This window comes from Crotalus tigris, unplaced genomic scaffold (assembly GCF_016545835.1).
Source record: "Crotalus tigris isolate CLP2741 ecotype Arizona unplaced genomic scaffold, ASM1654583v1 scf7180000018055.714482, whole genome shotgun sequence".
NCBI classification, from domain to species: Eukaryota; Metazoa; Chordata; class Lepidosauria; order Squamata; family Viperidae; genus Crotalus; species Crotalus tigris.
Genome location: NW_024096798.1, coordinates 270,886 through 297,517, shown reverse-complemented (window position 1 = coordinate 297,517; position 26,632 = coordinate 270,886). Strand labels below are relative to the sequence as shown.

At 43.0% G+C, this 26,632-nt stretch overlaps 1 protein-coding gene across 5 annotated transcripts in view; it reads left to right on the top strand.

The window, feature by feature from the left end:
- Positions 1-26,632, top strand: part of AP2M1 (adaptor related protein complex 2 subunit mu 1) — a 45,654-nt gene that overhangs the window by 7,976 nt on the left and 11,046 nt on the right. For 2 of the 5 annotated variants that reach the window (XM_039347203.1, XM_039347204.1), the window contains exons 2-9: positions 2,088-2,204; positions 12,946-13,211; positions 15,019-15,101; positions 21,674-21,679; positions 22,039-22,174; positions 22,678-22,819; positions 23,304-23,315; positions 26,358-26,477. In XM_039347203.1, coding sequence (XP_039203137.1) covers positions 2,131-2,204; positions 12,946-13,211; positions 15,019-15,101; positions 21,674-21,679; positions 22,039-22,174; positions 22,678-22,819; positions 23,304-23,315; positions 26,358-26,477 — 839 coding nt within the window. In that variant the 5' untranslated portion in view covers positions 2,088-2,130. The remainder of the gene's footprint in view (positions 1-2,087; positions 2,205-12,945; positions 13,212-15,018; positions 15,102-21,673; positions 21,680-22,038; positions 22,175-22,677; positions 22,820-23,303; positions 23,316-26,357; positions 26,478-26,632) is intronic. The other 3 variants (XM_039347205.1, XM_039347206.1, XM_039347207.1) reach the window with 3 other exon arrangements.

The following is a 26,632-nucleotide window of genomic DNA, read 5'->3' as shown; positions in this document are numbered from 1 at the left end:
CTTCCCCAGGATGTACTCAGCGGTTTCCTTGCAGATTTCCTGGCATGATACTGGGGAAGACAGCATCATGTGGCCAACAGTTACATGAATGCACAATGGGGAGGGGCAATTAAGCTGGAACTGAGCAGGGGCAGCTGTGCCTTCCCTGGGCAGGCCCTTTTGTGTCTGCTGCTGGGCTGGGACTGTGCTTCACGTTGCACTGTGGCTTGGGGGGGGGTGTTCCTTGCAGCCCCAGAGTTTTGTGGGCCCCTTGCTCTTGCGCATAAGCGTGCACTCTCTTTTCCTAGCCTTCCTAGGCTTTTGCTGCATTGCCTCACAACTGAACTCACACTGAGGTCATAAGTCAAGAATTGCTTTATACTCATCCTGGCTAGGAGTAAGTTCATGCTTTCTCAAAGATTAGCGTTCTAATTCAAATGATTCCAACAACCTACGAAGACAAAGACTGACAAAGAAAAATAACAATTCATTCAGTCAGATAGACTACTAGACTAAGGTTCAGCTTTAGGAATGAACAAGAGGCAAAAGTCATTTTGGATTTTCTGTGCCTAATTATATACTATTAAACTAATTGTTTGCCTTGCCTGGCTGGGGAGAGGCTCCCCAAAAGCTTATTTAAATATCTTTGATCTGTTACCAAGTTTTCAGTGCATTTTAATTAAATAACAGAGTATTAAAAGTATGGAACAAAGATGAGAAAAAAAAGCCCAGACTAATTGCTTCTTGCCTGAATATTAAATATTTTCATAAATGCAGTCACTGCAAGAAATGATTCCTGGAGAAATATTCACTAATAAACTGCAAATCTAACCTTTAATGAATAAAGAGGAAATATTTTGAGACTTTCTCTGTGGAACGATCAAAAACACTACATTGATTTTAATGCCTTCAGATACCTGGCTGGGCGGGTCTGTCGCTGCTGCTGGTGCTGCGAGGTGAGACCATGGAAAAGACCCCCCCCCAGATAAGATCTGGTGCCTCTTTTGGAGGCCCCCCCCAAAATAATTAAAAATTAAGACCAGGTCTTATTTTTCGGGGAAACACGGTACATAGTATTAGTTCCAAAGGTTTACAGAAATAAGGTGGAATACTTAGAAACTTGACCAAATTTGAAATAATTACAATACAAAATACAGACTGTTGTTAGAGTGTAGATATAATATTGAAATACGATTTGGAAATTGGCAAGTCAAAGGTTATATAATGGATGCAATATCTAAATCAAACAATATGCGAGAGCTATAACGTTGGTTCAAGTTAAATAATGCATCTATTGCGAATGTAATCAGATTGGATTATTCTGTCATCTTAATAATAATAATATAATACTAATACAGTACTAATAATAATACTGCTAATAATAATAATGTTGGAAGGGACCTTGGAAGTCATCTAGTCCAACCCCCTGCTCAGGCAGGAAACCCTATACCATTTCAGACAAATGACGGTCTAGTCTCTTCTTTAAAACTTCCAGTGTTGGAGCCTTCACAGCTTCTGGAGGCAGGTTGTTCCACTGGTTAATTGTTCTAACGGTCAGGAAGTTTCTCCTTAGTTCTAGGTTGCTTTTCCCTTTGGTTAGTTTCCATCTGTTGCTTCTCGTCCTACCTTCAGCGCTTTGGAGAATAGCTTGACTCCCTCTTCTTTGGGGCAGCCCCTGAGATATTGGAACACTGCCATCATCCCCCCTCATCCTTCTCTTCATTAAACTAGACATACCCAATTCCAGCAACCGTTCCTTATATGTTTTAGCTTCCAGTCCCCTGATCATCTTTGTTGCTCTTCTCTGAACTCTAGAATATCTAGAGTCTCAACATCATATCTGATTAGGTATGTTTGGGAGATATGTTCAGCACAAGCTAATCCTGAGAAGAAGGGGGATGTACAATGCTCATGACTTACCTGTTACTTGCCAGAGATAGCAGAGAAGCTTGTTGTAGCAAGTAGACTTGTGAACTCTGATGAGTTCCTTGCATATTACAGTTGATGAGGCAACTAAAGATTGATTTGCTGAAAAGCCAATTGGTAAATTGCCTGCCTCTACTGATTCTTTTCAATTATAACCATAACATTCTCTCCTATAACTATAGGTTGGATATAAGCACCATGGGAAAAGAAGACTAAAAATTCATCATGATTGGAGGCCTGTTCATTTATAATCATAAGGGAGAAGTTTTAATCTCCCGGGTCTACAGGGACGACATTGGGTAAGTCAGAGTCTTCATGCTGCATTACTTTTGAACCCTGGTACAACTTCTTGCAACATTTGAGCTGCTGCTGCTGTACGTTTTGTGCATGTGAAACTTGTGTATTGTGTGTTGCATCCAGGCTGTGTTCACTTTGATGTCTCATGGTATGTGTTACCTTACATTATTCCCAGGCACTTAACAATGAAAAATAGGCATTGATTGAAGCAACTCTTCTTATATGTTGAGTGTAATATATTTTTGTTCTTGAAATACAATCATTATTCCATAGTTTTAAATATACTATTTATGTCAAATCTAGAGAAAGAAATAATAAACTTAGTAATTTTTTTCAAGATGCACTTTAACTGAACCCTTTTTCTTTCTTTCTATCTTTCTCTTGTGTTATTTCTTTTACCTAAGTTTTTCAAAACTAGATTGTTACAGTTGCATAAGAAAGAGGAATTTGGGAAGATTGTTGTTTAAAGGTTATAATTTGAAAGAATTTCAAAGGCATTTAAAAATATATATGTATGTATGTGTATGTATATGTATATGTATGTATATATGTGTATATATGTGTGTGTGTGTGTCCTTGATAGCTGCAAAAATGCGAATCCCGGGCATATTTGTTCAATAAATATTGCCGAGGTGGCGCAGGAGTTAGAGTGCAGTACTGCAGGCCACTTTAGCTGACTGTGTTCAGCAGGTCAGCGGTTCAAATCTCACCAGCTCAAGGTTGACTCAGCCTTCCATCCTTCCGAGGTAGGTAAAATGAGGACCCAGATTGTTGGGGGCAATGTGTATGTGTATGTGTGTGTGTGTGTGTGTATATATATATATATATATATTCAAAAGATAAAAACGAGCACCAGGAGATAAAACAATTAAATGTTTAATAAATAAATAACCTAGCTTTCGATGGCTATATTGCTGCCATCATCGTCAGGGTGTTAAAAGCCAGAGGGTGGGGGAGCTCGTTTATAAGCACAAACGCGCCTGCACACGGCTCATAGACCTCGTTATGGGGCCCGGTCGATTGATCCTTTCATCACTCATGTCAGAAGTATTTCTGAGTTCTAAGTTCTTGCAGCTGATTACTTCTCTGTTGCGTGCGGCTCCTAGGCTGGGAGGCGAGCATTCCATGTCACTACGCACTAGAGTAACATGGGTAACTGCAGACCGATCCTGCGAAGAAATCCCAGATCTGGCTATCTTCCTCCCCCGTGTCTGATGTGTCACTCTCAGGGGGCATGCTACCCCATGCGTGCTCCCATCTTCCCCTATAGCCCCCAACCCACTGCCCTTCCGTGCATGGGATGCACAGCAGTTCGTTGCGATCTCCGTTCCTGTTAGTTTGGCGTCCGATTCAACTCTCCCTTCGGAGGAAATTCCAACTGCGATCTTCGCGCGTGCGCCCTCACGTTTCCACCGTACTACTTGGGAACGCGTGATGGGACCCTTAATGGGGCGGTTGCAGTCTGTAGGTCGGACGCAATATCGAGGAGAGGGAGGGGGAAGGGAAGGAGTGTTCGGGGCATCCAGGGCACTAGGGGGTGGGTTGCTGTTGTCAACGAATTCTTCATTCATCAGTGGGTGCGCGCAGGAATTGCTAATAGCCGGGGGCACTCCGGATGGTAGGATCGTCCTTACCTCGTTGTCTATCTCTTCGTTGGAACAATTGAGATTGCAAACAGTGGGGTGCTTCCTCCGTCTGGAACAAATGCGTGCCTCCCAAGTTTTCATGACCTGGTGTGCAGGATGTAACTCCACACATCGATTAATAGAGTTACAGTCTGAGAACCAAGCCTCTTTGAGGAGTCTGCCGCTCTTGGAGGCATCACTAGCAATAACCTGCACCCCATTGAAATCAAACTTGTGTCCAAGCTCTACCATGTGAGTGAGGATTTGTGAATAGTGCTCCCCTCTTTTTATTGCCAGCTTGTGTTCCTGTATTCTTGTCCTTACTCTTTTAGAGGTTTCTCCCACGTAATTACCTGGGCAATCTATACAATGGATTCTATAGATCACCCCAGATTTCTCAGTAACGGGGAGTGGATCTTTCAACCTCATGATACAGGAACGCAATGTGCAGTCTGATAGATAGCTTTCCTGCATGTTTGTATTAGAGAAGACCTTCCACCTAGGTCATTAAAGAGGAAGCCTATTGTTGATTCCTTCGAAGGCCGACGCGTCGTTCGCCAATTCCAGCATGGCATGATGCGGGCTCTTATTGGGGATTTACACAGACGTACTGGTGGCTTCATCAGATGTGCTCAGGATCATCGTGAACTGTGCCGTACTAGGTTCACAGACCAGCATTTTGCTGCATTAAACCACCATATTCAGCTGGTTTTTAACAACACAAGATTGCGTGCTACAAATAGACTCCAGGATAAGATTGAGGGACTACGAGAATTACGTAAGAACACTATTCCCTCTGAGAACCTTGTACATAACCTCTCTAGTAAGACACTTACCCACTCCCAACTTTCCCTTTTACAACGGGATGTGGGACACAACTTAACGGACGCTCGCGCGTTGGACTTTATGGCGGCGCTAGAACCAACGTTACACCGTGTTGGTATGGAGGAGGTTGGAGATGACATCAGGCATCGTGTAGTGGGATTACTTATAAATCATCGACCCCACCAAGCTTTATCGAGGAATGAGTTGGAGGCTCTTGCCCAGCTCAAGAAGGATGATGCAACCCTCATATTGCCAGCTGACAAGGGGAGAGCTACGGTTGTCATGGATAGAGCACATTACATCAGTAAGGCGTCAGGGTTGCTTGAGGACACTACGGCCTACAGGATTGTGAGTGGGGACCCCATGGTGATCCTTAAAAATCGAGTCAATAAGACGCTCAACGCCCTGAAACGAGGTAGAAGATTAGACGACGTAACCCTTTTGAGGATACGCCCTAGCGACACGGCGGCAGCTAGATTCTATGGGCTACCCAAAGTGCATAAGGAAGGGGTTCCCCTCCGCCCCATAGTATCTTTTAGGGGTACCCCCATGTCTGGTTTGGCTAAGTGGCTGAGTCTTCGTATCGGCCACTTGGTCGCTGATAGCCAGACGGTGGTAAGATCGGCAGAGGAATTCCTGGACAGGATTAGGTCCTTAAGGATAGAGGATGACGAGGTGATGGTATCTTTTGATGTCGTCTCCCTCTTCACCTCTATCCCACAGGACCTAGCCCTTGCGACCGTTAAAGATCTTTTGAGTCGCAGGGGCTTAGGACAACACCAGGATTCCCTTCGCCCGGAAGATCTTGTGGACCTTTTGGGTTTATGCCTCAAGACCTACTTCACGTTTCAGGGTAACACCTATGAACAAATAAAGGGTACTCCCATGGGGTCACCCATTTCCAGCGTTATTGCCGAGGCTGTATTGCAGTGGATAGAACAAGTAGCGATGGCTCAGTATTGTCCCAAATTCTGGGCCCGCTACGTTGATGACACCTTTGTTGTCATCAAAAAGAGTCGGAAGGCTGACTTTGTGAGCATACTTAATTCGGTGTGTGTGGACTTGCAGTTTACGGAGGAGGAGGAACATCAAGGCAGGCTGGCGTTCCTTGACGTTTTGGTCCATCGCCAGCCTGATGGGACCCTTGCTACTAGGGTCTACCGCAAGCCCACGCACACCGATAGGATTTTGCATTTTAACAGCAACCATCCGGTGGCCCACAAGGTCAGCTGTATTAGAACCCTGTTTAAAAGAGCTGACTCACACTGCAGCACGGCCAAAGCTAAGGCTGAAGAAAGGAAATACCTGTTCCACACCTGTAGACGTAATGGATACCCCAATAAATTTATCAGGCGCCACAGTGCTCTATCCAGACCTCCCCATAACCCACCTATTGGGGAGCTACTTCCACAGACTACACGTATTACTCTCCCCTATGTCAGTAATGTTTCTGAAGCCACGGCTAGGCTATTGTCACCCTATGGAATAAGGGTGGCACATAGACCAGACTGCACATTACGTTCCTGTATCATGAGGTTGAAAGATCCACTCCCCGTTACTGAGAAATCTGGGGTGATCTATAGAATCCATTGTATAGATTGCCCAGGTAATTACGTGGGAGAAACCTCTAAAAGAGTAAGGACAAGAATACAGGAACACAAGCTGGCAATAAAAAGAGGGGAGCACTATTCACAAATCCTCACTCACATGGTAGAGCTTGGACACAAGTTTGATTTCAATGGGGTGCAGGTTATTGCTAGTGATGCCTCCAAGAGCGGCAGACTCCTCAAAGAGGCTTGGTTCTCAGACTGTAACTCTATTAATCGATGTGTGGAGTTACATCCTGCACACCAGGTCATGAAAACTTGGGAGGCACGCATTTGTTCCAGACGGAGGAAGCACCCCACTGTTTGCAATCTCAATTGTTCCAACGAAGAGATAGACAACGAGGTAAGGACGATCCTACCATCCGGAGTGCCCCCGGCTATTAGCAATTCCTGCGCGCACCCACTGATGAATGAAGAATTCGTTGACAACAGCAACCCACCCCCTAGTGCCCTGGATGCCCCGAACACTCCTTCCCTTCCCCCTCCCTCTCCTCGATATTGCGTCCGACCTACAGACTGCAACCGCCCCATTAAGGGTCCCATCACGCGTTCCCAAGTAGTACGGTGGAAACGTGAGGGCGCACGCGCGAAGATCGCAGTTGGAATTTCCTCCGAAGGGAGAGTTGAATCGGACGCCAAACTAACAGGAACGGAGATCGCAACGAACTGCTGTGCATCCCATGCACGGAAGGGCAGTGGGTTGGGGGCTATAGGGGAAGATGGGAGCACGCATGGGGTAGCATGCCCCCTGAGAGTGACACATCAGACACGGGGGAGGAAGATAGCCAGATCTGGGATTTCTTCGCAGGATCGGTCTGCAGTTACCCATGTTACTCTAGTGCGTAGTGACATGGAATGCTCGCCTCCCAGCCTAGGAGCCGCACGCAACAGAGAAGTAATCAGCTGCAAGAACTTAGAACTCAGAAATACTTCTGACATGAGTGATGAAAGGATCAATCGACCGGGCCCCATAACGAGGTCTATGAGCCGTGTGCAGGCGCGTTTGTGCTTATAAACGAGCTCCCCCACCCTCTGGCTTTTAACACCCTGACGATGATGGCAGCAATATAGCCATCGAAAGCTAGGTTATTTATTTATTAAACATTTAATTGTTTTACCTCCTGGTGCTCGTTTTTATCTTTTGAATATGTATACACCCAGGAGACTACGTTCCTCAATTTTTATGTTAATTTTTATATATATATATATATATATATATATATATATATATATATATATATATATATATATATATATATATATATATATATATAGGTCTTTGGTTGTTCGGGTTTTCTCCCACGTAAAATTGGAACCAAAGACCTACATACAAATACCCGCGAAAACCTCAGAAAACATATATATATATACACACACACACACACACACACACACACACACACATACATACATACATTGCTTACTGGTGTACACCGCTTAGAGAGTGCTTGCACTTAAAGCGGTATATAAGTCTCAGAAATAAATAAATAAATAACAGCCTTTTGGAACACTGGATCTGAATGCGCAGCCTGGAATGAGCAGGAGAGAGCGGTTAGAGAGCACACCGGCAGCAATGGTGCTGGGAGGGAGGAGCTTGACAAGGATGAGAGAGGGAAAAGGTGTGGAATTGGAATGCAAAAAAGAGAAGGCGGGACAACCAAGGCAATTACGGTTAGCCAGGAAGGATGGCCCTATCACACGGGCAATGAGTAAGCAGTTAGGCCAGCAAAGTGTATAAGCTTTACTCTGAGGATGCTGGCAGGGGACCAGCGAAAGCTAAGTTGTTTCTTTTAACATTGTAAATAGTTGTTTTTATTGTTTTTAAATATCTTTTTAGCAATAAACAACTGATTTATACCTCTCCCGGAGATCGAAGGCTGTGTTATTGAATTATGTATGTATGTATGTATGTAGTGTACTTCCTTAACAGCTGTGAGTGGTCTACAAAGAAATGATAGAAACAACATTAAAAACCTGCCAAATATAAAACTAAAAAGAATATATTAAAAGGTCTAGCAAGCTACATAAGTATATTTTAATCCCACTTGTAAGTCGTAATACTTTTTTCCTTCGTATGGGTCCCACCGGCCTTTTCCAACAAAGACAGAATGTTGAGTCATTATGTTCAATAGAGACAAAACAAAGCCTACTGTTTTGTATCTTGTTTATTTAATTTGAATTTCTTCATTAGTTGAATTTAGTTGCTGCTCAGATTATGTTGCAGAATTAGAGATAATTTAAAAACTTTAGAAAGGCTTAAGTGATCAGCTTATAGTAATATTGTGTGGCATTGTGGAATTTTGTCGGAAATCAGAGTTCAATATTTTGTCTAAGCATTTGAGGGCAATATCCTGCATAAGACTGAACGGTACATACTCTGAGAAATAAGGCAGCAATGATATCAGTTCACAAAGATAGTTAAGTAAGTATAGCATCATCAAATTAGACAGCCTGTAGGCATATTACAAAACTTACACATGATAATATAAAATCAGTGTAATAATTAAGATAGTATTACCTTTATAAGTAGATGTAAGCTTAAACGCTAGCCATGTTATCCTTATTGTCTACAAAATGAAAGTGATCTTGATTTATGTAACTAAATACTAAAACACTTATGTCTATTTGATTGTAATCTTCAGTTGTGCAAAACAGCGCATCATAGGGCAACAATTTTTGAATCAATATACCTGAAATGGTATAGATTATGTGCAAAATCCAGAACATTGAATGTTGACCTTACACCCTACGTAAGAAAGACAGAATATAAAATTATACTGTATATTCAAATCTTTTCTGATTCAAAGAATGGTGTTAAAAGATATACAGAAAATGTATTTTGTTTGTGATCCGCTGTTTGGTAGTTTCTCAGAATTATCACAATACAGACTAACAGTTTTGATTGCTGAAGGATTGTACCGATTGGACTCCTTGTGCTTATAGCTCGGTTGTTTACTTGCAGACATTTCAATACCTGACTTGGTAACATCTTTAGTGCTAGAAGAGAATGGGGTCTGCTTTCTGTATATTTGTGGATTCTATATGTTGACTGGACACTGTATTTCTTTGTCACAGTTTTTTTGGTCACCCAGTGAATGAGAAGACTGTCAGCTTCAGAGTCCCCCCCCCCGTCCTGTGGGTCTTTCACACAATTCAGATTGCCTCTTGCATTCTTTTAAAACTGTATTTCTCTTTTTACAATCCCAATTACAACACAATGGGGGTATAATACCTTCCTTTTTAAATACGCTTTTTAAATTTTGTTTGAAACAATGTTTATATAGCTATTATAGCAGGGGTTCTCAACCTTGGCAACTTTAAGGCTTGTGGACTTCAACTCAGCCAGCTTTGCTGGCTGAGGAATTCTGGGATTTGAAGTCCACAAGCCTTAAAGTTGCCAAGGTTGAGAACCCCTGTATTATAGTATCAGGAAGCAGTTATACTCGGGCTGTGACCTTAATCTGACTGAACTTACAAAGTTCCGTTAAATATTTTCATAACAGAATTCTCTTCCCGATTAAGAGAAAAATACACAATAGCATAAATTGAATCCTTGGTGGGTAAATTCATACCTCGAAGGATTTTTCTCAATTGTCAGATTTGTTCATTTCTTTATCAAATGTACATGCCGCTCATCTCACTGTGCGAGGAGACACTTCTAAAGAAGGATAATTATGTTAAGCTCCAAGCCAATCTTGAAATCTGATAACTATGCGTTGTTGTCCCTTTTGGTCTCTAGTTATGTGAGTTCGGGCTGGAGATGATTACAACAACAAAATAAACAAAATGATTGCCAAGGAGTTGTACTGTCCTGTCGATCAAAAACTATTTCAGGTGTTGTGTCATTCTGCATCATAAAATAAAGAGAATGATATGGATTTGTGCTTAATCTATGATCACACAGCCTGGTTGCTCCATACTGTACAATTCATATACCGCTTGCCTTTTCTTAAGAGCTTTTTTGCTTTTCTGCCTAGCCCAGCTTTTCTTTACCTGGTCTCCTTTAAATATCTTCAAATACGCATAAATTCCATTGTGCATGTTGATTGAGCGGTGGTCATATTGATTATGAATTGGAAGTATGGGGCAGAGAAAGCTGGCCCTAGGGAATGTAAATAGTGCCTTGAAATCTTTTTGTGGGAGGGGGTTTCCGTCTGTTGTCTCTTCTCCTTTTGGTTTGATTCATTGTGCTTTCTGTGTATGTGTGTGTTCTAACCTTTCTCTTGTTGCTGTCACTCCTTTTCTTCGCTGATGCCATTTCTGTTCATCCCATCTCATTGGCCGCTGTAGTAATAGGTAAGAGAAGAATGGCAGGAACTCAACACGGGGCACCTGGTGTATAGAGTCAAGCTCACTTTTATAGCATCGTTGACATTAAGGCAGTGTCAACTCAAAAACATGATAATGTGAAGTTTGGCTCATGTCAGAGCAGACCAATTATTATCTTTATCATTTAAGAGACTGGAGCCTACAGATTCTTAGACAGTTAGAAACTGGAGACTTCCCCCTTCTGAAAATGTTTGGTATTTGAGCAGTTGCAAGAAAAGGAGATAAAATGTGTAGGAAATTCATTCAGTAGCAATAATCTCAAATCAAATATCTATTAAAAGTTAACTTTCTCAGAAGTCTAAAGAAGTCCAGATGATTGCTATGCTAATCTTTAAACTTGACATGAATAATGGATTTGGGTTTGATTCCTCTGGAAATTAATCCACCGCCCTGGCAATGTTAATCGGTATATTTTTGCATCATTATTATAAAGAGGTCTCCGTCTGTTGATATAAATATTAAATAATATATGATGCTGGGCACTTGAGTGAGAAATGGCTGTCTTGAACTTCAAAGCGTGAAATGATAAATGGAAGACATCAACGTGTTCTTGAAGGCAGAACTAATACTTGATCAGTGCTTTTACTGTGATTGAAAACATTCAATGAATTTTCTCGGCTTTTCCCTTATAATGACCCACATGTGCTTAATAAAATATTTCCTCTGAATAAAGGTATCTTTATTCTTTTAAGCAACTGATTCCTCTGTTAAGTAAGTATTGATTAGAGTAATAATAGCTTGTGGTATTTTACAGTATGCAGTTTGTATAGATAGTACTTGTTGATATGGAAAGCGGATCCTGCAACTGCAGGAAAACACTAGGATGAAGAATAACAGTTGTAGTTTCTTCCATCTTAATATGTCTTTTCAAACTTAATTCTATGTCTTAGCATAGTTATTTTGAAATAACATACAGTTCATGTTTACTATTGTGATGCCCAGCTGTTTTATCTTCTTTTCAATCTTAACACCCATTTTATTTATAAATTCCGTTTGATCTTCTATTTTTGTTAACATTTTCATTTTCTGTTTTTTAATCTTGAAATCTCCTTATGCACCAAATTATTTTAATTTCCCATTAATATTTCAGTTCCCATTAAAGGATCTTCCAGAATCAACACCAAGTCATCTGCAAAAGCTTTTAACTTAATAAATTTCTTTTAAAGTCATTAATTCCACAGTCCTCTCATTTTGTTATTTCTATTGAGTATTTCAAGAACCAAGGTAAAGAAGAGAGGAGACAGTGGCCATCTCTGTCTTGTTTCTTTTTGTATTTCACACGGTTTTGTTAGATCTCCATTAACAATGATTTGTCCTTTCTGTGAAGTGTAAATCGATCCTACCCATTTTATAAAGCTGTCTCCAAAATTCGTATTTTTCCAAAAACTCTGAAGAAGAAAGCCCAAGTCAAATTGTTAAAGGCTTTCTCTGCATCTCAGACCAATGCGGCTTATTTTTCATTATGTTCCCTCAAATATTCCAAAATATCCAGCACATTCCTAACATTGTCCTTCAACTGTCTTTTAGGTAAAAACCCACATTGATCTTCATGAATAATTTTTTGCTGAATTGCTTTCAGTGTACCAACTAGAATCGTGCACAATTTATAGTCATTATTCAACGAGACATCGTGCTATAGTCTCTTGTTAAAGTCAAGTCTTGTCTCTCTTTAGGTATATTGCTATATTAGCCTAATTCTCTGGCATCTTTCCTCCTTGTAGGATAGGCTTCAGTGTGTTTTGTAAAGGTTGTAAAAGTTTATCCTCAAAACATTTATTATAATGACCTGTTAGTGCACAGGGTCTAGGCAGCTCTCCTAGTTTAATATTTTTATAGCTTCAGAAACTTCCCTTATTGTTATAAATCTGTTTATAATCTGTCTGCTCCTCTATAATCCTCCGTCAATTGAGTTTCTTTAGATACTTATATATTTTCTCTAGAGAGTTGTCATTTTCTTTGTACAAGTTGGAATAATATTGATAAAATGCTTTTTGCAGGGCCACTTTGTCCAGTAATACAGTGTTTCCCAAACTTGACAATTTTAAGGCATGAGGACTTCAACTCCCAGAATTCCACAGCCAGCGTTGCTGGCTGTGGAATTCTGGGAGTTGAAGTCCACATGCCTTAAAATTGTCAAGTTTGGGAAACACTGCAGTAATACAATACCTCCTTCGTGTGAATTCAATATTATGTTCTCTTTTTTGTAATTTATATTCCAGCCATTCCTGATTTGTTTGCAAGCTAAAAATTTTTTATTTATTTTACGTGATTTATTTATTTTTACTTTTTAATAATTCATTATTCTTAGTGGTTTGGTCATCTCACCCCTGTCTTCCTACCATGTCCTGATCCTCCAGGCGGAATGCAGTGGATGCTTTCCGAGTCAATGTCATCCATGCACGACAGCAAGTCCGTTCGCCGGTCACCAACATCGCTCGCACCAGTTTCTTCCATGTCAAACGTTCCAACATCTGGCTGGCTGCCGTCACCAAGCAAAATGTCAATGCTGCGATGGTCTTTGAGTTCCTCTACAAAATGTGTGATGTGATGACTGCCTATTTTGGAAAAATCAGCGAAGAGAACATCAAGAACAACTTTGTGCTCATCTATGAGCTTCTGGATGGTAAGGACGAGTCTGTTCGGACCCTCCTCTAGGAACGCGTGTCCTTAGAGCCCAGCCCTGTAAACCTAGGGATGCTCTTATTGCATACAGCACATAAATTTGATTCTGGGCGAACACGTTTAAGTTATGCGAGGCTGCTAGGCTCCGTGCCGTTTGGTTTGCATTTAGTTTTTAAATGTGAAAAGCAAGTTAATGACGGGGGCAAAGAAAGAACTACGGAAGAATTATTTCTTCTCTGTAAATATTTTACTTCTGCAGTGTACATTAGTGAATTCTGGACATAGTTGAGATAAGAAGATTGACCCGCAGCAAAATGAAGGTGATGGTATAGGAAAGCTAACTCTTGGTTAAAAATTTTCAGTGTTCTGTAAATCCCTTTCTATAGAACTGAATAGCAGACTGAAGGTTACAGGGGAGTGCTTCTCCATGACATTGAGTGTAACACACACACACACACACACACACCTCTAACGTTGTGTCCACAATTATGCTCAAATGGCAGGTTAACATGATGCTGTGCAAATGCAAGTAGTCCTTGACTTACTACCGCAGTTGAGCCCATCACCATTGGTTAAGTGAATGTTGCCCCATTTTACGACTTTTCTTGCTACCGTTGTTAAGTGAATCACTGCAGTTGTGAAGTTGGCAACAGGGTTGTTAAGTGAATCTGGCTTCACCCTTGACTTTGCTTGTCAGAAGGTCGCAAAAGGGGATCACGTGACACCGGAGCACTTCAACCGTCATAAATAGGAACCAGTTGCCCAGCGTCTGAATCTTGATCACGTGAACACTGAGATGATGTAATGGTTGTAAGTGTGAAAAACGGTCAAAAGTCACTTTTCCCAGTGCCGTTGTAACTTCGAACAGTCATTAAATGAACTGTTGTAAGTTGAGGACCACCTGAAGTTTGTTAATTTTATCTATATCGTGAGGGAGGAACACGGTATGACTCTTGCCAGATGTTAAACTGGAATGGGCATTCCCCCCAGGCTGATTAGAACTGGGAAGCTACAGTTCAGGAACATCTGGAAGACATCTGTTTTCTTAACCTTAATCTGTAGTACAAACAACTGTTTTGATTCTTAATGCTTGCCTTTCTTTGAGCCAAAGAATGCTGTTCCTCGGAGTCACTGAACTTATTTTTTTTTAACCATGTTATCAACAGATAATGGTTTCCAAGAATGATCCCCTGGATGAGTTGGGATTCAAAAACTGCTTTTCAGGTTACGTTATTTAAAAGCCTTTTGGGGCAGGAGAAGAAGCAGGATGACGGTGGATTTGCCAGTTGCCACAAGCTGAATAAAATCAGCACAAGCACAGTGTTCTGTTTGTGTTGCAGGTCTGGATCTTGAGAGCCTTGTCTATCTCCTCTTGGAAGGAGGCAGTTAATGGCACTTCTCTCTTTCCAGAGCTTAACTTGTCTGTGTGTGCCACGATATCTGCTACTCTGCTGTTGTTTTTTTAGGTTTTGATTTTTATGCCATGCTCATGTGAAAATCAAAATCTAAAGAAAATGCTGCAAAGATAGATTATTCTGCTGCTGTTGAATTATCCGGCTTCAGAGCGGGTTTCCTTCGATGTTGTGATTCTGCTGTCTTTATGGAGTTTGACATCTTGTCTTAACTGTTGCTAACTGTAGGCCAGCCTGATCACTCCTTAACTGGGAATCGGCGTGACAACATGCGGTGTGGAGAAACTTTCCTTGAGTAGCGTTTACCAGTCATTTGCACAAAGGGGGGGGGGGTGTCAGTTGTTAAAAACTAGCCCAGCTGTTGGTTTTCTCCAACAATTGTTTACTTTTCTGTAGAAATCCTGGACTTTGGTTACCCTCAGAACTCTGAAACAGGAGCCCTGAAAACATTCATCACCCAACAAGGAATCAAGAGCCAGGTAAATGCAGGTTGAATACATGTTTTAATTAATTGTTAGTGTTTAAAAAAAAACAGCAATCGCCACTATATTCTATGACAACATCTTTGGGATACACAATATGGTTGAATATTTCAGTTGCAATCACTCGAGCAACGTTTCAAATTCAGAACTCTTCCTGTTGTGGGAATCTGATTCCTTTTTTTTTTTTTAGAGATCTCTTTTTTTTTTTAATTTCCATGAAAAACATTGGACATAAAGGCTGTAATTCTCTGCCCCGGTTTAATTGGTCTGAACATTTTATCTTTGTAGATTCTAGAATAAGTTACCTACATGCAGACCCCAAATTCTTATTTAACCCAGGGGTATTCAGCCTTGGCAACTTTTTAAGACTTGTGGACTTCGACTCCCAGAATTCTCCAACCAGCGTGGGAGTTGAAGTCCACAAGTCTTAAAAGTTGCCAAAGTTGGACACCCTGGTTTTAACCCTTGGATAATAAAACTTTACATATACAAAAATACAACATCAATTTCAAATGGAGCTTTTTTTTTGAGTCTCTTATTTGTAAAGGGGTAAATACAGGTAGTCCTTGACTTACCACCACGATTGAGCCCAACATTTATGTTGCTAAATGAAACATTTGCTAAGTGGGTTTTGCCATGTTTATATTAATTTTCTTGCCACTGTTGTTAAGCGAATCACTGCAGTTAAGTTGGTAACACGGTTGTTAAGTGAATCTGGCTTCTCCATTGATTGTGCTTGTCAGAAGGTGGCAAAAGGGGATCACGTGACCCCGGGACTCTGCAACCGTCGTAAAGATGAACCAGTTGCAAAGCTTCCAGTTTCGATCACCCGACCACAGGGATGCTGCAACGGTCGCAAGCGTGAAAAATGGGCATAAATCACGCTTTTCAGTGCTGTTGTAACTTCGAACAGTCACTAAACGAACTGTTGAACGTTGAACAGTCACTAAACGAACTGTTGAACGTAAAAACAGGGAGAAACAAAACTCTTTCCTGGGCTTCTTGGATTCTGACATTTTTATCAGGCTGTCCTCTCTGATGTTCTCCAGAGAGTGCAGGCTCCTCTATTAGCTATGCTGGCTGAGGAATTCTGGGAGTTGAAGTCCACAAGTCATAAAGGGGCCAGAATTCCCCAGCCCTGACTTAGCAGATCTCTCCCTCAGTCTTGTTGGGTCTTCACTTGTGGACTCCTCCACCTATTCCTGATGCATAACAATATCTCCAGATGATGCTATATCAGGGGTCTTCAAACTTGGCCCTTTTATGACTTGTGGACTTCAACTCCCAGAATTCCTCTGCCTGGCTGAGGAATTCTGGAAGTTGAAGTCCACAAGTCATAAAAGGGCCAAGTTTGAAGACCCCTGTGCTATATCATAATTCCAGCGCTAGCCAATAAACCATTGCTTAGTGCTTCTGCCTTTTATGTAGTTCAGCTGTAAGATGCTGGGACTGCATCCAGCTGTAATCAAGCGTGAAGCTTTTTAATATCTCTGTATATCAGTGAGTCTGGTTTTGGTTAAAGCTCCTTTAATTTAAGACTGGTCCAAAATGGTGTAGGGTTTCCTGCTTGAGCAGGGGGTTGGACTAGATCAGTGGTTCTCAACCTGTGGGTCGGGACCCCATTTGGGGTCGAACGACCATTTCACGGGGGTCGCCAAACAGCGCAGCCTGTCATTTTTCCCCCTTTTCCTTAGCTGTGCTCCTCCCTTTTATTCTATTGGCTTTTGAAAGCCAACAGAATAGACTCTCTTGAATAGAGTCTAATTTTATTGGCTTTCAAAAGCCAATAGGAATTGTCCAGGCTGTCTCTGCCCTGCTGAGCCCGCCAAAAGTCCCCTTCTGCAAACGGTGCTGCACCAGTTGAGTAGTCCTCGACTTACGACCGGTTGAGTAGTCCTCGACTTACGACCGGTTGGGATCGCAGCATTAAAAAGGTTGAGAACCACTGGACTAGATGACCTCCAAGGTCCCTTCCAACTTTACTACTACTACTACTACTATTATTATTATTATTATTATTATTATTTGTGCTCTCATGCTCATCAGCAACTCACCAACCTACCACAGTGTGACATGCTTCAGAAACTTTTCTTCCTAAAATGCTTTTTTTAAAAAAAATGTTTAAATGTTTTTTTTTTAAATGGGAATCTTCTAACAATCTAGCTCATGAATAGTTTCACACAGATAATTTAGATGTTTCTGGTTGGTTCCTGCTCATTTCCTGTAAAACTCCCATTTTGTTTTCTCCCTGATATTATTGCAGACTGCTTCCTGCTTTCCCCACTCCACTAAGAAAAACAGGAAAGGGTGTCATCCTTTTATAACAGTTAAGCTTGCTAAGCCAGAGAAATGATTTTCCCCTTAGTAAGCTTTCTATTTAGGTTGTGTCTTAGTTTGATTGTTTAGTAAATGAAGAGGCCGTGCTTTTCCGAAGCATTTGATAAAGCAAGTTAACGTATCTCGTGGGTCAAAATTTCCTTTGATTGCCAAGAGTTGTTTTAGCAGCATACGAATGAAGAATTATGACAATAAAATAATAATGATGATGATGATAATGATAGTAATAAAGTTGGAAGGGACCTTGGAGGTCATCATGTCCAACCCCCTGCTCAGATAGGTAACCCTATATGATTTCAGTGATGATGATAATGATAGTAATAAAGTTGGAAGGGACCTTGGAGGTCATCATGTCCAACCCCCTGCTCAGACAGGTAACCCTATACCATTTCGGACAAATGGCTGTCCAGTTTCTTCTTAAACACTTCCAGTGTTGGAGCATCCACAACTTCTGGAGGCAGGTTGTTCCACTGGTTAATTGTTCTAACTGTCAGGAAGTTTCTCCTTAATTCTAGGTTGCTTCTCTCCTTGATGAGTTTCCATCCGTTGCTTCTTGTCCTGCCTTCAGGCGCTTTGGAGAATAGCTTGACTCCCTCTTCTTTGGGGCAGCCCCTGAGATACTGGAAGGCTGCTATCATGTCCCCCCTCGTCCTTCTCTTCATTAAACTAGACATACCCAATTCCAGCAGCCGTTCCTTGTATGTTTTAGCCTCCAGTCCCCTAATCATCTTTGTTGCTTTTCTCTGCACTCTTTCTAGAGTCTCAACATCTCTTTTACAGCGCGGTGACCAAAACTGGATGCCGTATTCCAAGTGTGGCCTTACCAAGGCATTGTAAAGCGGTATTAACCCTTCACGTGATTTTGATTCTATTCTGCTCTTCATGAAAGTCTTTGAGTTTCTTACAGGCAAATGTATCTTACAAGCCTAAATGTTTATAAGCAAGTGTTTCTTACAAGCCTAAATATAGAATAAGCACTTGCCTGACGATGGAACAGGTTGGTCTTCCAGCTCTGTGATTTTGAAGATCAAGGGGTGGCTAGCTTGGCCGTTTTGAAAGCCAGTGATATTCCTGTCACCCTTTTAATTCAGTTGTTCAAGATCTGAAGATTCATCTTAAAGGGCGAAAACCTTTTTTTTTTTTTTTTAACCGAACTAATACAATAGAAACATTGATTAAAGGACTTAAAAAAAAACATTGCACACCAAGAAAAACAGTGTCCTTTTTCTTCTGGGCTCAAACCGTTCCATGAAAGCAGGGGAAAGATTGGCGCCCTTGGCCGTCTGCCCAGCTTTTTGTACTAACAGGAAACGGTCTTTCACCACAACATCTCGAATCTTGTATCAAAATAGGGTGGAACGATTGCCAGAAAACTGAGGCAGCTGTTTGCTTCCTGTAGCGTCTTCTTAGCAGGCCCTGAAAGAAACCTATTGCCTGCTTGTGGAGAACAAGCAGGGATTTTGTATGTTTTCAGGCTTCAGTTGTGACTTGGGCCCCTAGAGAAAAGCTATAAAGAAAGATATTTTCACCAATCAGGACAAATGTATGAAAGAAACCACTACCGTGTTTCTCCCGAAAGTAAGACCTACCCCCAAAATAAGCCCTGGCTTGATTTTTTTGGGGGGGTGGGCCTAATATAAGCCCTACCCCCCCAATAAATCCTAGTTTTGGGGCGAGGTGCACGCCTAAAAAATCAAGCTGGAGTGGGGGGGGGTGGAGCTTCCCCACACACTCCATACCGCTTACTAGTGTAGCCAGGCCTCCCATGAATTGCCTCCCCTTGCCAGTCCACTTCCAGAAGGCCTCTGATGGCAAAATGCAGGCCAGGAGGGGGCGCCACGTGCTTCAATCCGGAGCTCCATTCTCAGCTGCAGAAGCAACGGATGGAAACTCATCCAGGAGAGAAGCAACCTAGAACTAAGGAGAAACTTCCTGACAGTCAGAACAATTAACCAGTGGAACAACCTGCCTCCAGAAGCGGTGAATGCTCCAACACTGGAAGTTTTAAAGAAGAGACTGGACAGCCATTTGTCCGAAATGGTATAGGGTTTCCTGCCTGAGCAGGGGGTTGGACTAGATGACCTCCAAGGTCCCGTCCAACTTTTTTTTTTATTATATTTTTTTAAAATTTTACAATAAAAACCCCTTCCCCAATCCCTCCCAACCCACCCCAAAACCCTTCCCAGAGCTGAATACAGGCTTAACTAGATCTTAAAAGAAAAAAAAGTTTTAAACCCAAATAAACCTTAAGCAAATATAATTACACTCAATAAACAAATTGTAAAATACTTTAACTCCCAACTTTATTATTATTATTTCTTCCGGCTGCAGAAGAAGTGGGCCGGCTAGGTGGGTGCCGCTGCTGTGAGGTGAGATGGTGGAAAAGACACCCCATCCCCTCCAAAAATAAGATCTAGTGCAGTGGTTCTCAACCTTTTTAATGCCGCGACCCCCAACCGGTTGTAAGTCGAGGACTACTCAACCGGTCGTAAGTTGAGGACTACTCAACTGGTGCAGCACCGTTTGCAGAATGGGACTTTTGGCGGGCTTAGCAGGGCAGAGACAGCCTGGACAATTCCTATTGGCTTTTGAAAGCCAATAGAATTAGACTCTTTCAAGAGAGTCTATTCTATTGGCTTTCAAAAGCCAATAGAATAAAAGGGAGTAGCACAGCTAAGGAAAAGGGGGAAAAAATGGCGGACTGCGTTGTTTGGCAACCCCCGTGAAATGGTCGTTCGACCCCAGATGGGGTCCCGACCCACAGGTTGAGAGCCACTGATCTAGTGCCTCTTTTGGAGACCAAAAAAAACAACGAACCAGGTCTTATTTTCGGGGAAACACGGTATGATAGACAAAATCAATAGATGATGGCTTAGTGTCAGACTAAGATGGACGTTCACCTCTTTCAATAGGTGACCTCAGGTAGGACTTGAGTCACAGAGGGCTCTCTTACAGGATCGGTATGAGGGAACTGTACTGTGTCAAGCTCCATGCAGAAATCTGGGATGGGTGGATAGCTACACATAACGTTAGTCCTACTAAATCCTGCCTCGTGAAAAACAGAACTTAGCTTCAGTATAAAGGTTGAGGACTAAGATACCCACGTCAGTTATACTAACTATAAAGAAAGAACCAGATGATTAACTCTTCTCTCAACGTACTGATCAGGGGAACGAGGTTGGCTTGATATATTGTGGGAATCCACTCAATGGCGATTTAATCAAGCTACAGTTTAGCAGCAGCTTGAGACGCGAGAGTGCTTCAAAAATGCAGAATGCACATGTCGAGATTTAACGTGCAGTATTTAATGCGAAACCCCAGTTATCAAGGCAACAAGGTGAATGAACTGGCAGGTGATAAGTAATTGGGAAGGTATAGTCTGGCATGGGGGGAAGGGTAAGAAAAACTGCCTACAAAGGCACCGTGGCTGATAATTTCTACTGATGTGTGAACTCCATGCTGTCAACTCACTTCCCATCTGACTGGTACCCACATCTGTTTATCTAGATACCGTATATTCCGGTGTATAAGATGACTTTTGAGAGCGTTGAAACAGGCTCGGGGGTCTTCTTATACGCTGAGTCCTCTTATACGCCGGAAATAAGGTAGTTTCCGGTGTATAAGACGACTTTCTAGGCATGCGACTTGGCGTCGATCGTCTTATACACCGGAAATAACTTATTTCCGGCGTATAAGACGACTTTCTAGGCATGCGATTCGGCATTGGTCGTCTTGTATGCTGGATATACCAGTAGTTTCTGGCGTATAAGACGACTTTCTAGGCATGTGACTCGGTGTCGATTGTCTGGTGACTCGGCATCAAACTCGGGGGTCGTCTTATACGCCGGGTTGCCCTATACGCCGGAATATACGGTATTTGCAATACAGATGCTTCAGGGGAGAGGCAGAACCTTGTTCTACTTTAAACATTTTTGGCCTCGCCTGGATTCCTGAGATGTTGCTTATACTGCTAGTTGCAAAGATCCTGCCTTGTAGCCGTGCCTGTCCGGTTGCTTTCCCTGTTTCTTATGTCCCCATTTTCCTCCTTCCAAGATTATTAATAGCGTAAAGGAATAATGTCATCAGTAATCTCAGTTTCTCCCCAATCTAACATTACTCTCTTCCTCTTTCCCTTCTACTGACCTGCTTCCTCCTAACCCTGTGTGTGCTGCACTTGCTGCTGCTATTCACCTGTTTTCTCGCTTTCCGCGTCTGGTTGGACCCGCCTATAGCACCAGGTAGGAGAATCTGCTGTCCTTCCCCAAAGCTAAATCCAGCAGATCCCTCCAAAGGGCATTTGATACCAGACTCAAAATTCTGAAATAGGGTTCCAACTGGGCTTCTTCTAGTCGGTGGCCATTTGGCACACAAATAACTTATTTTTCTCTGGGAGCAAAGAGAAAAAGGCAGAGATTCTTCTTATAATATAACGGTAATATTTAAACAGCATTCCTAATTTGAGCTATTCCAGGTTGGGGAAAAGGTTGGGAAGGGGGGGGGGAGTTTGGGTTTTGTAATAAACCTGTTGCAGTTCATTTGGAACCCTGTATGATTGATCCCATGAAAGCACAGCTCCCTCTTTCTTCCCCTCCTCCAGACTAAGGAAGAACAGTCTCAAATTACCAGCCAGGTAACTGGCCAGATCGGCTGGAGGCGCGAAGGGATCAAATACCGTCGCAACGAACTCTTCCTGGATGTTCTGGAGAGCGTGAACTTGCTAATGTCGCCGCAAGGTAAGTCGGTCCTATGAGCTTTCCCCGACGGGAAAGAATCACATCAGCCAGAATAGAGCTGGAAGGGACCTTGGAGGTCTTCTAGTCCAACCCCCTGTTCAAGCAGGAGACCCTATCCCAGGGGTAGGCAACCTTGGCTCTTTTAGGACTGGTGGACTTCAACTCCCAGAATTCCTGAGCCAGCCTGGCTCAGCTTGGAAACTGCTCCCTTTCCCCTCAGCGTGGCTGGCTCAGGAATTCTGGGAGTTGAAGTCCACCAATCATAAAAGAGCCAAGGTTGCCTACCCCTGCCCTATCCAATTGAGACAAGTGGCTGTCTGGTCTCTTCTTAAAAGCCTCCAGTGACGGAGGCTTTTAAGAAGAGCTTCTGAAGGCCACTTCTGCTCCACTGGTTAATTGTTAATTGTTCTTGGCTGTTAGAAAGTTTCTCGAAAATCGAGATTAGCCGTTTTCTTCCCGTGCAACTCTTCCGCTCTCCAACGCTTGCCTTTCTTTTCTTCCAGGCCAGGTGCTGAGCGCCCACGTCTCGGGCAGAGTGGTGATGAAAAGCTACCTAAGTGGAATGCCTGAATGTAAGTTTGGCATGAACGACAAGATTGTAATTGAGAAACAAGGCAAGGGGACTGCGGACGAAACAGGGAAAAGGTAAGTGGGATGAACAGGGAGATCAGCTTTCAAGGGGGTGTGTTGCTCTCAGTTGCATCTCTGCTCTTCCCTTCTCATTTGGAAAGGTGCCAGAGTTTTCCTAAGGTGATTTTGGTTGCTCCCCTCCCTCCCTTGTTAAAGCAGGAGCTAAATGAGCAGGCTGTGTATACGTCTGTTGTGGTTTAAAGGTGCAAAGGTCTCCAAGGAAACTTAAATCCTGGTCCTAGTCCACGAATTAGTTCATGCACTTATACCATTCTCTTAATTTATATTTTCAGATAAACTGTTGAGGCTGGTAAATGCATATGCCCAGCATCATTCTGCATTTCATAGGCCGGCCCTGATTAGGATACGAGAGTCTGTAAATGTCCTGCTTTAAAGGAGACCGTTAGGATTGGTACACCCAGAGGTCTTCCATGCTGCCTCTTATCAACTTCTGACACTGAATTCTCTTTTTTTTTCTTTTGTGTTCTGCTGACTCCAGTGAAACAGGAAGGTAGATAATCTGCTTACCGCTGTGTGCACGTATTCCTCACATTACACTCCTTCTCCCCCCGCCCTTTTTGCTTTGTGTGATTTGTGCATGCACCGCCATCTTTAGACACTTCCACACAGGTCGTGCCTGTGGTTGAAGGCTGAGCTGCCGTGTGCTTGTTCATAAGAGGAACAAAGCGGACTCAGGTGTTGCTGTCTCATCAGGTCGACCCGGGAGCGTGCTTGAGTGACTTGGGCAAGATTTCGTAAGGCTGGAAGTAGGGATAGTTTTTCCTAATTGAGCCAGGAGTTGGTTTCTTGGATTAACTGGGGGACATCATAGCAGAGGGAGCTGATGTAGAAGCAAGATAGTGTAACTGGAAAGCTTGGGTCTTTCTAGCGCCCAGTTAGGGTGATGGCAGTAGCTGAACCGATTCCTTTTGAGGTGTGGAAGAAGTTCTCCAGAATTCCACACTGAAAACCAAGATGCTTTAACCGTGAATGGCAAAATTAACCATTTGAGTCAAGACGGCATGGTGGCTGCTGGGTTTTGCTGGGTTTTATTTTCATGGCCTCGAAATATCAACGTTTTATAACTGTAGTTCATTCAGTGCAGGTAGACCTCGAACTTACAGGCACTCATTTAGTGACCATTCAGAGTTAACAGCAGAACCGGAAAAAAGTGACTTAGGACCGTTTTTCACACTTATGACCCCTGCAGCATTCGCCGTGGTCACGTGATCAAAATTCAGACGCTTGGCAACCGGCTCATATTTGTGACGGTTGTGGTGTCCCGGGGCCATGTGATCCCCTTTTGCGACCTTCTGCCAAGCAAAAGCCAGAGTCACTTAACAACAGTGTTACCCACTTAACAACTGCAGTGATGCAGGTAACAACTGTGGCAAGAAAAGTCATAAAATGGGGCAAAACTCACTTAGCAACAGATAATGCTAGACTCGTTTGTGGTCGTTAAGTAGTCGAAGGCTACCTGCAATCGGAGCAGCAACCTTGAATGTTAATTTAGGAGAGAGTAATAAGACGTGCTTCTTGGAAGATGCAAAACTTAAAAAGTTGTCCAAGTGGAACCTTTCCATTTATATTTTTTTGAGAAAACTATTCAGACAGCATCCTCTGAAGCAGATCTGAGCGGCATCCCCTGAAATCCCGAGCTGTATGTGTGAAGCAAGTTGCATCTGACGCCCATCCTGTGTCTTGAGCATTCGTTCTCTGTCCTGAACTGCAGCTGGCATTCTGCCCTTGAATGACTTGGCTGCCTAAGTCGTTCGGCTTGCTCCCACCCAGCCGTTTTGCTTTCGGCAAGATTTGCAGTGAGATTTTGTTGATGTCGGATAGTCTCTGAAGTTTTTCCTTGAGCAGGTGCTGCAGAAGATTCCTCCATCTGCAGCGGAGGGAATTTTTTTTTTTTAGTTAACCTGTTTGGAGGGGGGGGTGGAAAAAGAAAAAAAAGAATGGCTTCTCCTAAAGCAGACATGTCAAACACAAGGCCCAGGGGCCGGATGCGGCCTACGAAGTGGTTTCATGTGGCCCGCGAAACCATCCTGGAAACAGTGAGGGAACGGCCCCCGCTGCCTTGGCCCTGGCCCAGGCCAGCCGGGAGCCACTGTACAATTTTGTGGTGGCCATCTTGGCACTTGACCCAGTGGACCATGCCTTGGCACTTGCCCAAGTCCAACCCCCTCCTGCCAGAGACCCTCAGATCTGCCCCACTCCTGCCCAGGCCCCCATAGGCACCCTTGATGCGAATGACATAGAACTGGCCAGGCCCACCCAGTAGCCACGCCCACTCCATCCACGCCCACCCAGTAGGCTGCACCCATTCTGGCCACACCCACCTGGCCCCCTCAGGGCAACCGCAATGCTGATGCGGCCCTCAGTGAAATTGAGTTTTGACACCCCTGTCCTAAAGGGAGTCTTATGCCCCTTTTGCTCTTACTGAAACTGGAAGACAAAGCCTCATTTTTGCTTTACTTTTGAATGTTGTGTTAAGCCTTAACGCAGCTTATTTCATTTGGAGTCCGTCCCGGTTATGAACCCTATGATTACGATGCTTTGTGAACTCTGATGTATGGCTTAGTCCATCTGACGTCAGCCAGCGTGGCCTATTCGTCAGATTACATATTCAAACAATGATGAGTTAATACATAGTTATACCCAAGCCCGAAACCTATCCCTCCCACTCCAAGTATGCTTTAAGGGCAGGCATGTTTGAACAAGTCTGATGGGGCTGCAGTTCCTCAGCTGGATTGGTGTGGGCAAACATGGGTCCAGCCAGATAAGTTTTTGCTTGAATCTTGCTGGTGATTCCAGTGGCTTTGAAGAACTCCCAGAAAGACTGTCCTTATTTGGAATACTTCTGTGACTTAGCCTTAATGTGTGAGACAAGATTCTCTGTCTAGAGCAGGGCTCTTCAAACTTGGCCCTTTTATGACTTGTGGACTTCAACTCCCGGAATTCCTCAGCCAGGCACGTGTGCCTGGCTGAGGAATTCTGGGAATTGAAGTCCACAAGTCATAAAAGGCCAAGTTTGAAGACCTCTGTCTTAAATCTAACCAACAAAATGGAGGCTGGCTGAGGAATTCTGGGAATTGAAGTCCACAAGTCATAAAAGGCCAAGTTTGAAGACCTCTGTCTTAAATCTAACCAACAAAATGGAGGCTGGCTGAGGAATTCTGGGTGTTGAAGTCCACAAGTCCTAAAAGGGCCAAGTTTGAAGACCCCTGCCTTAAATCTAACCAACAAAATGGAGGCTGGCTGAGGAATTCTGGGTGTTGAAGTCCACAAGTCATAAAAGGGCCAAGTTTGAAGACCCCTGCCTTAACTAACCACTCCTGCTAAAGCTGAAGTGGCGTTTCAGTAATCAAATCCGGCTGCCCTATTTGTTTTAAGACAGCTTTTCAATCTAAGCAACATCAGCCAGCCCTTTCCCCCCTTCCTTCAGTGTTTGAGAATAATACACACCTGGTCTAGAGTTTGCAGGGGAGAGGGTAAATGCCGCTGCCGTAGACTTTGCACTGATCTTGATCCTTCTGCTTCTGTGTCCTAGTGGGAAGCAGTCCATTGCCATTGATGACTGCACTTTTCACCAGTGTGTGAGACTCAGCAAGTTCGACTCGGAGAGGAGTATCAGCTTCATCCCACCCGACGGAGAGTTTGAGCTCATGAGGTGAGGCTGCTGGGAAGAACTTTTCTGTGTCCACGGCTCTGGAGGGTGACCGCTCTGCAGTCGGTTCTTTACTGAATTCTGCATGGCTTCTTGTAAAAGAAAAATAAAAGAGCCAAGACATTTGCCAATAAGAACGAAACTACGACCAACTGCAA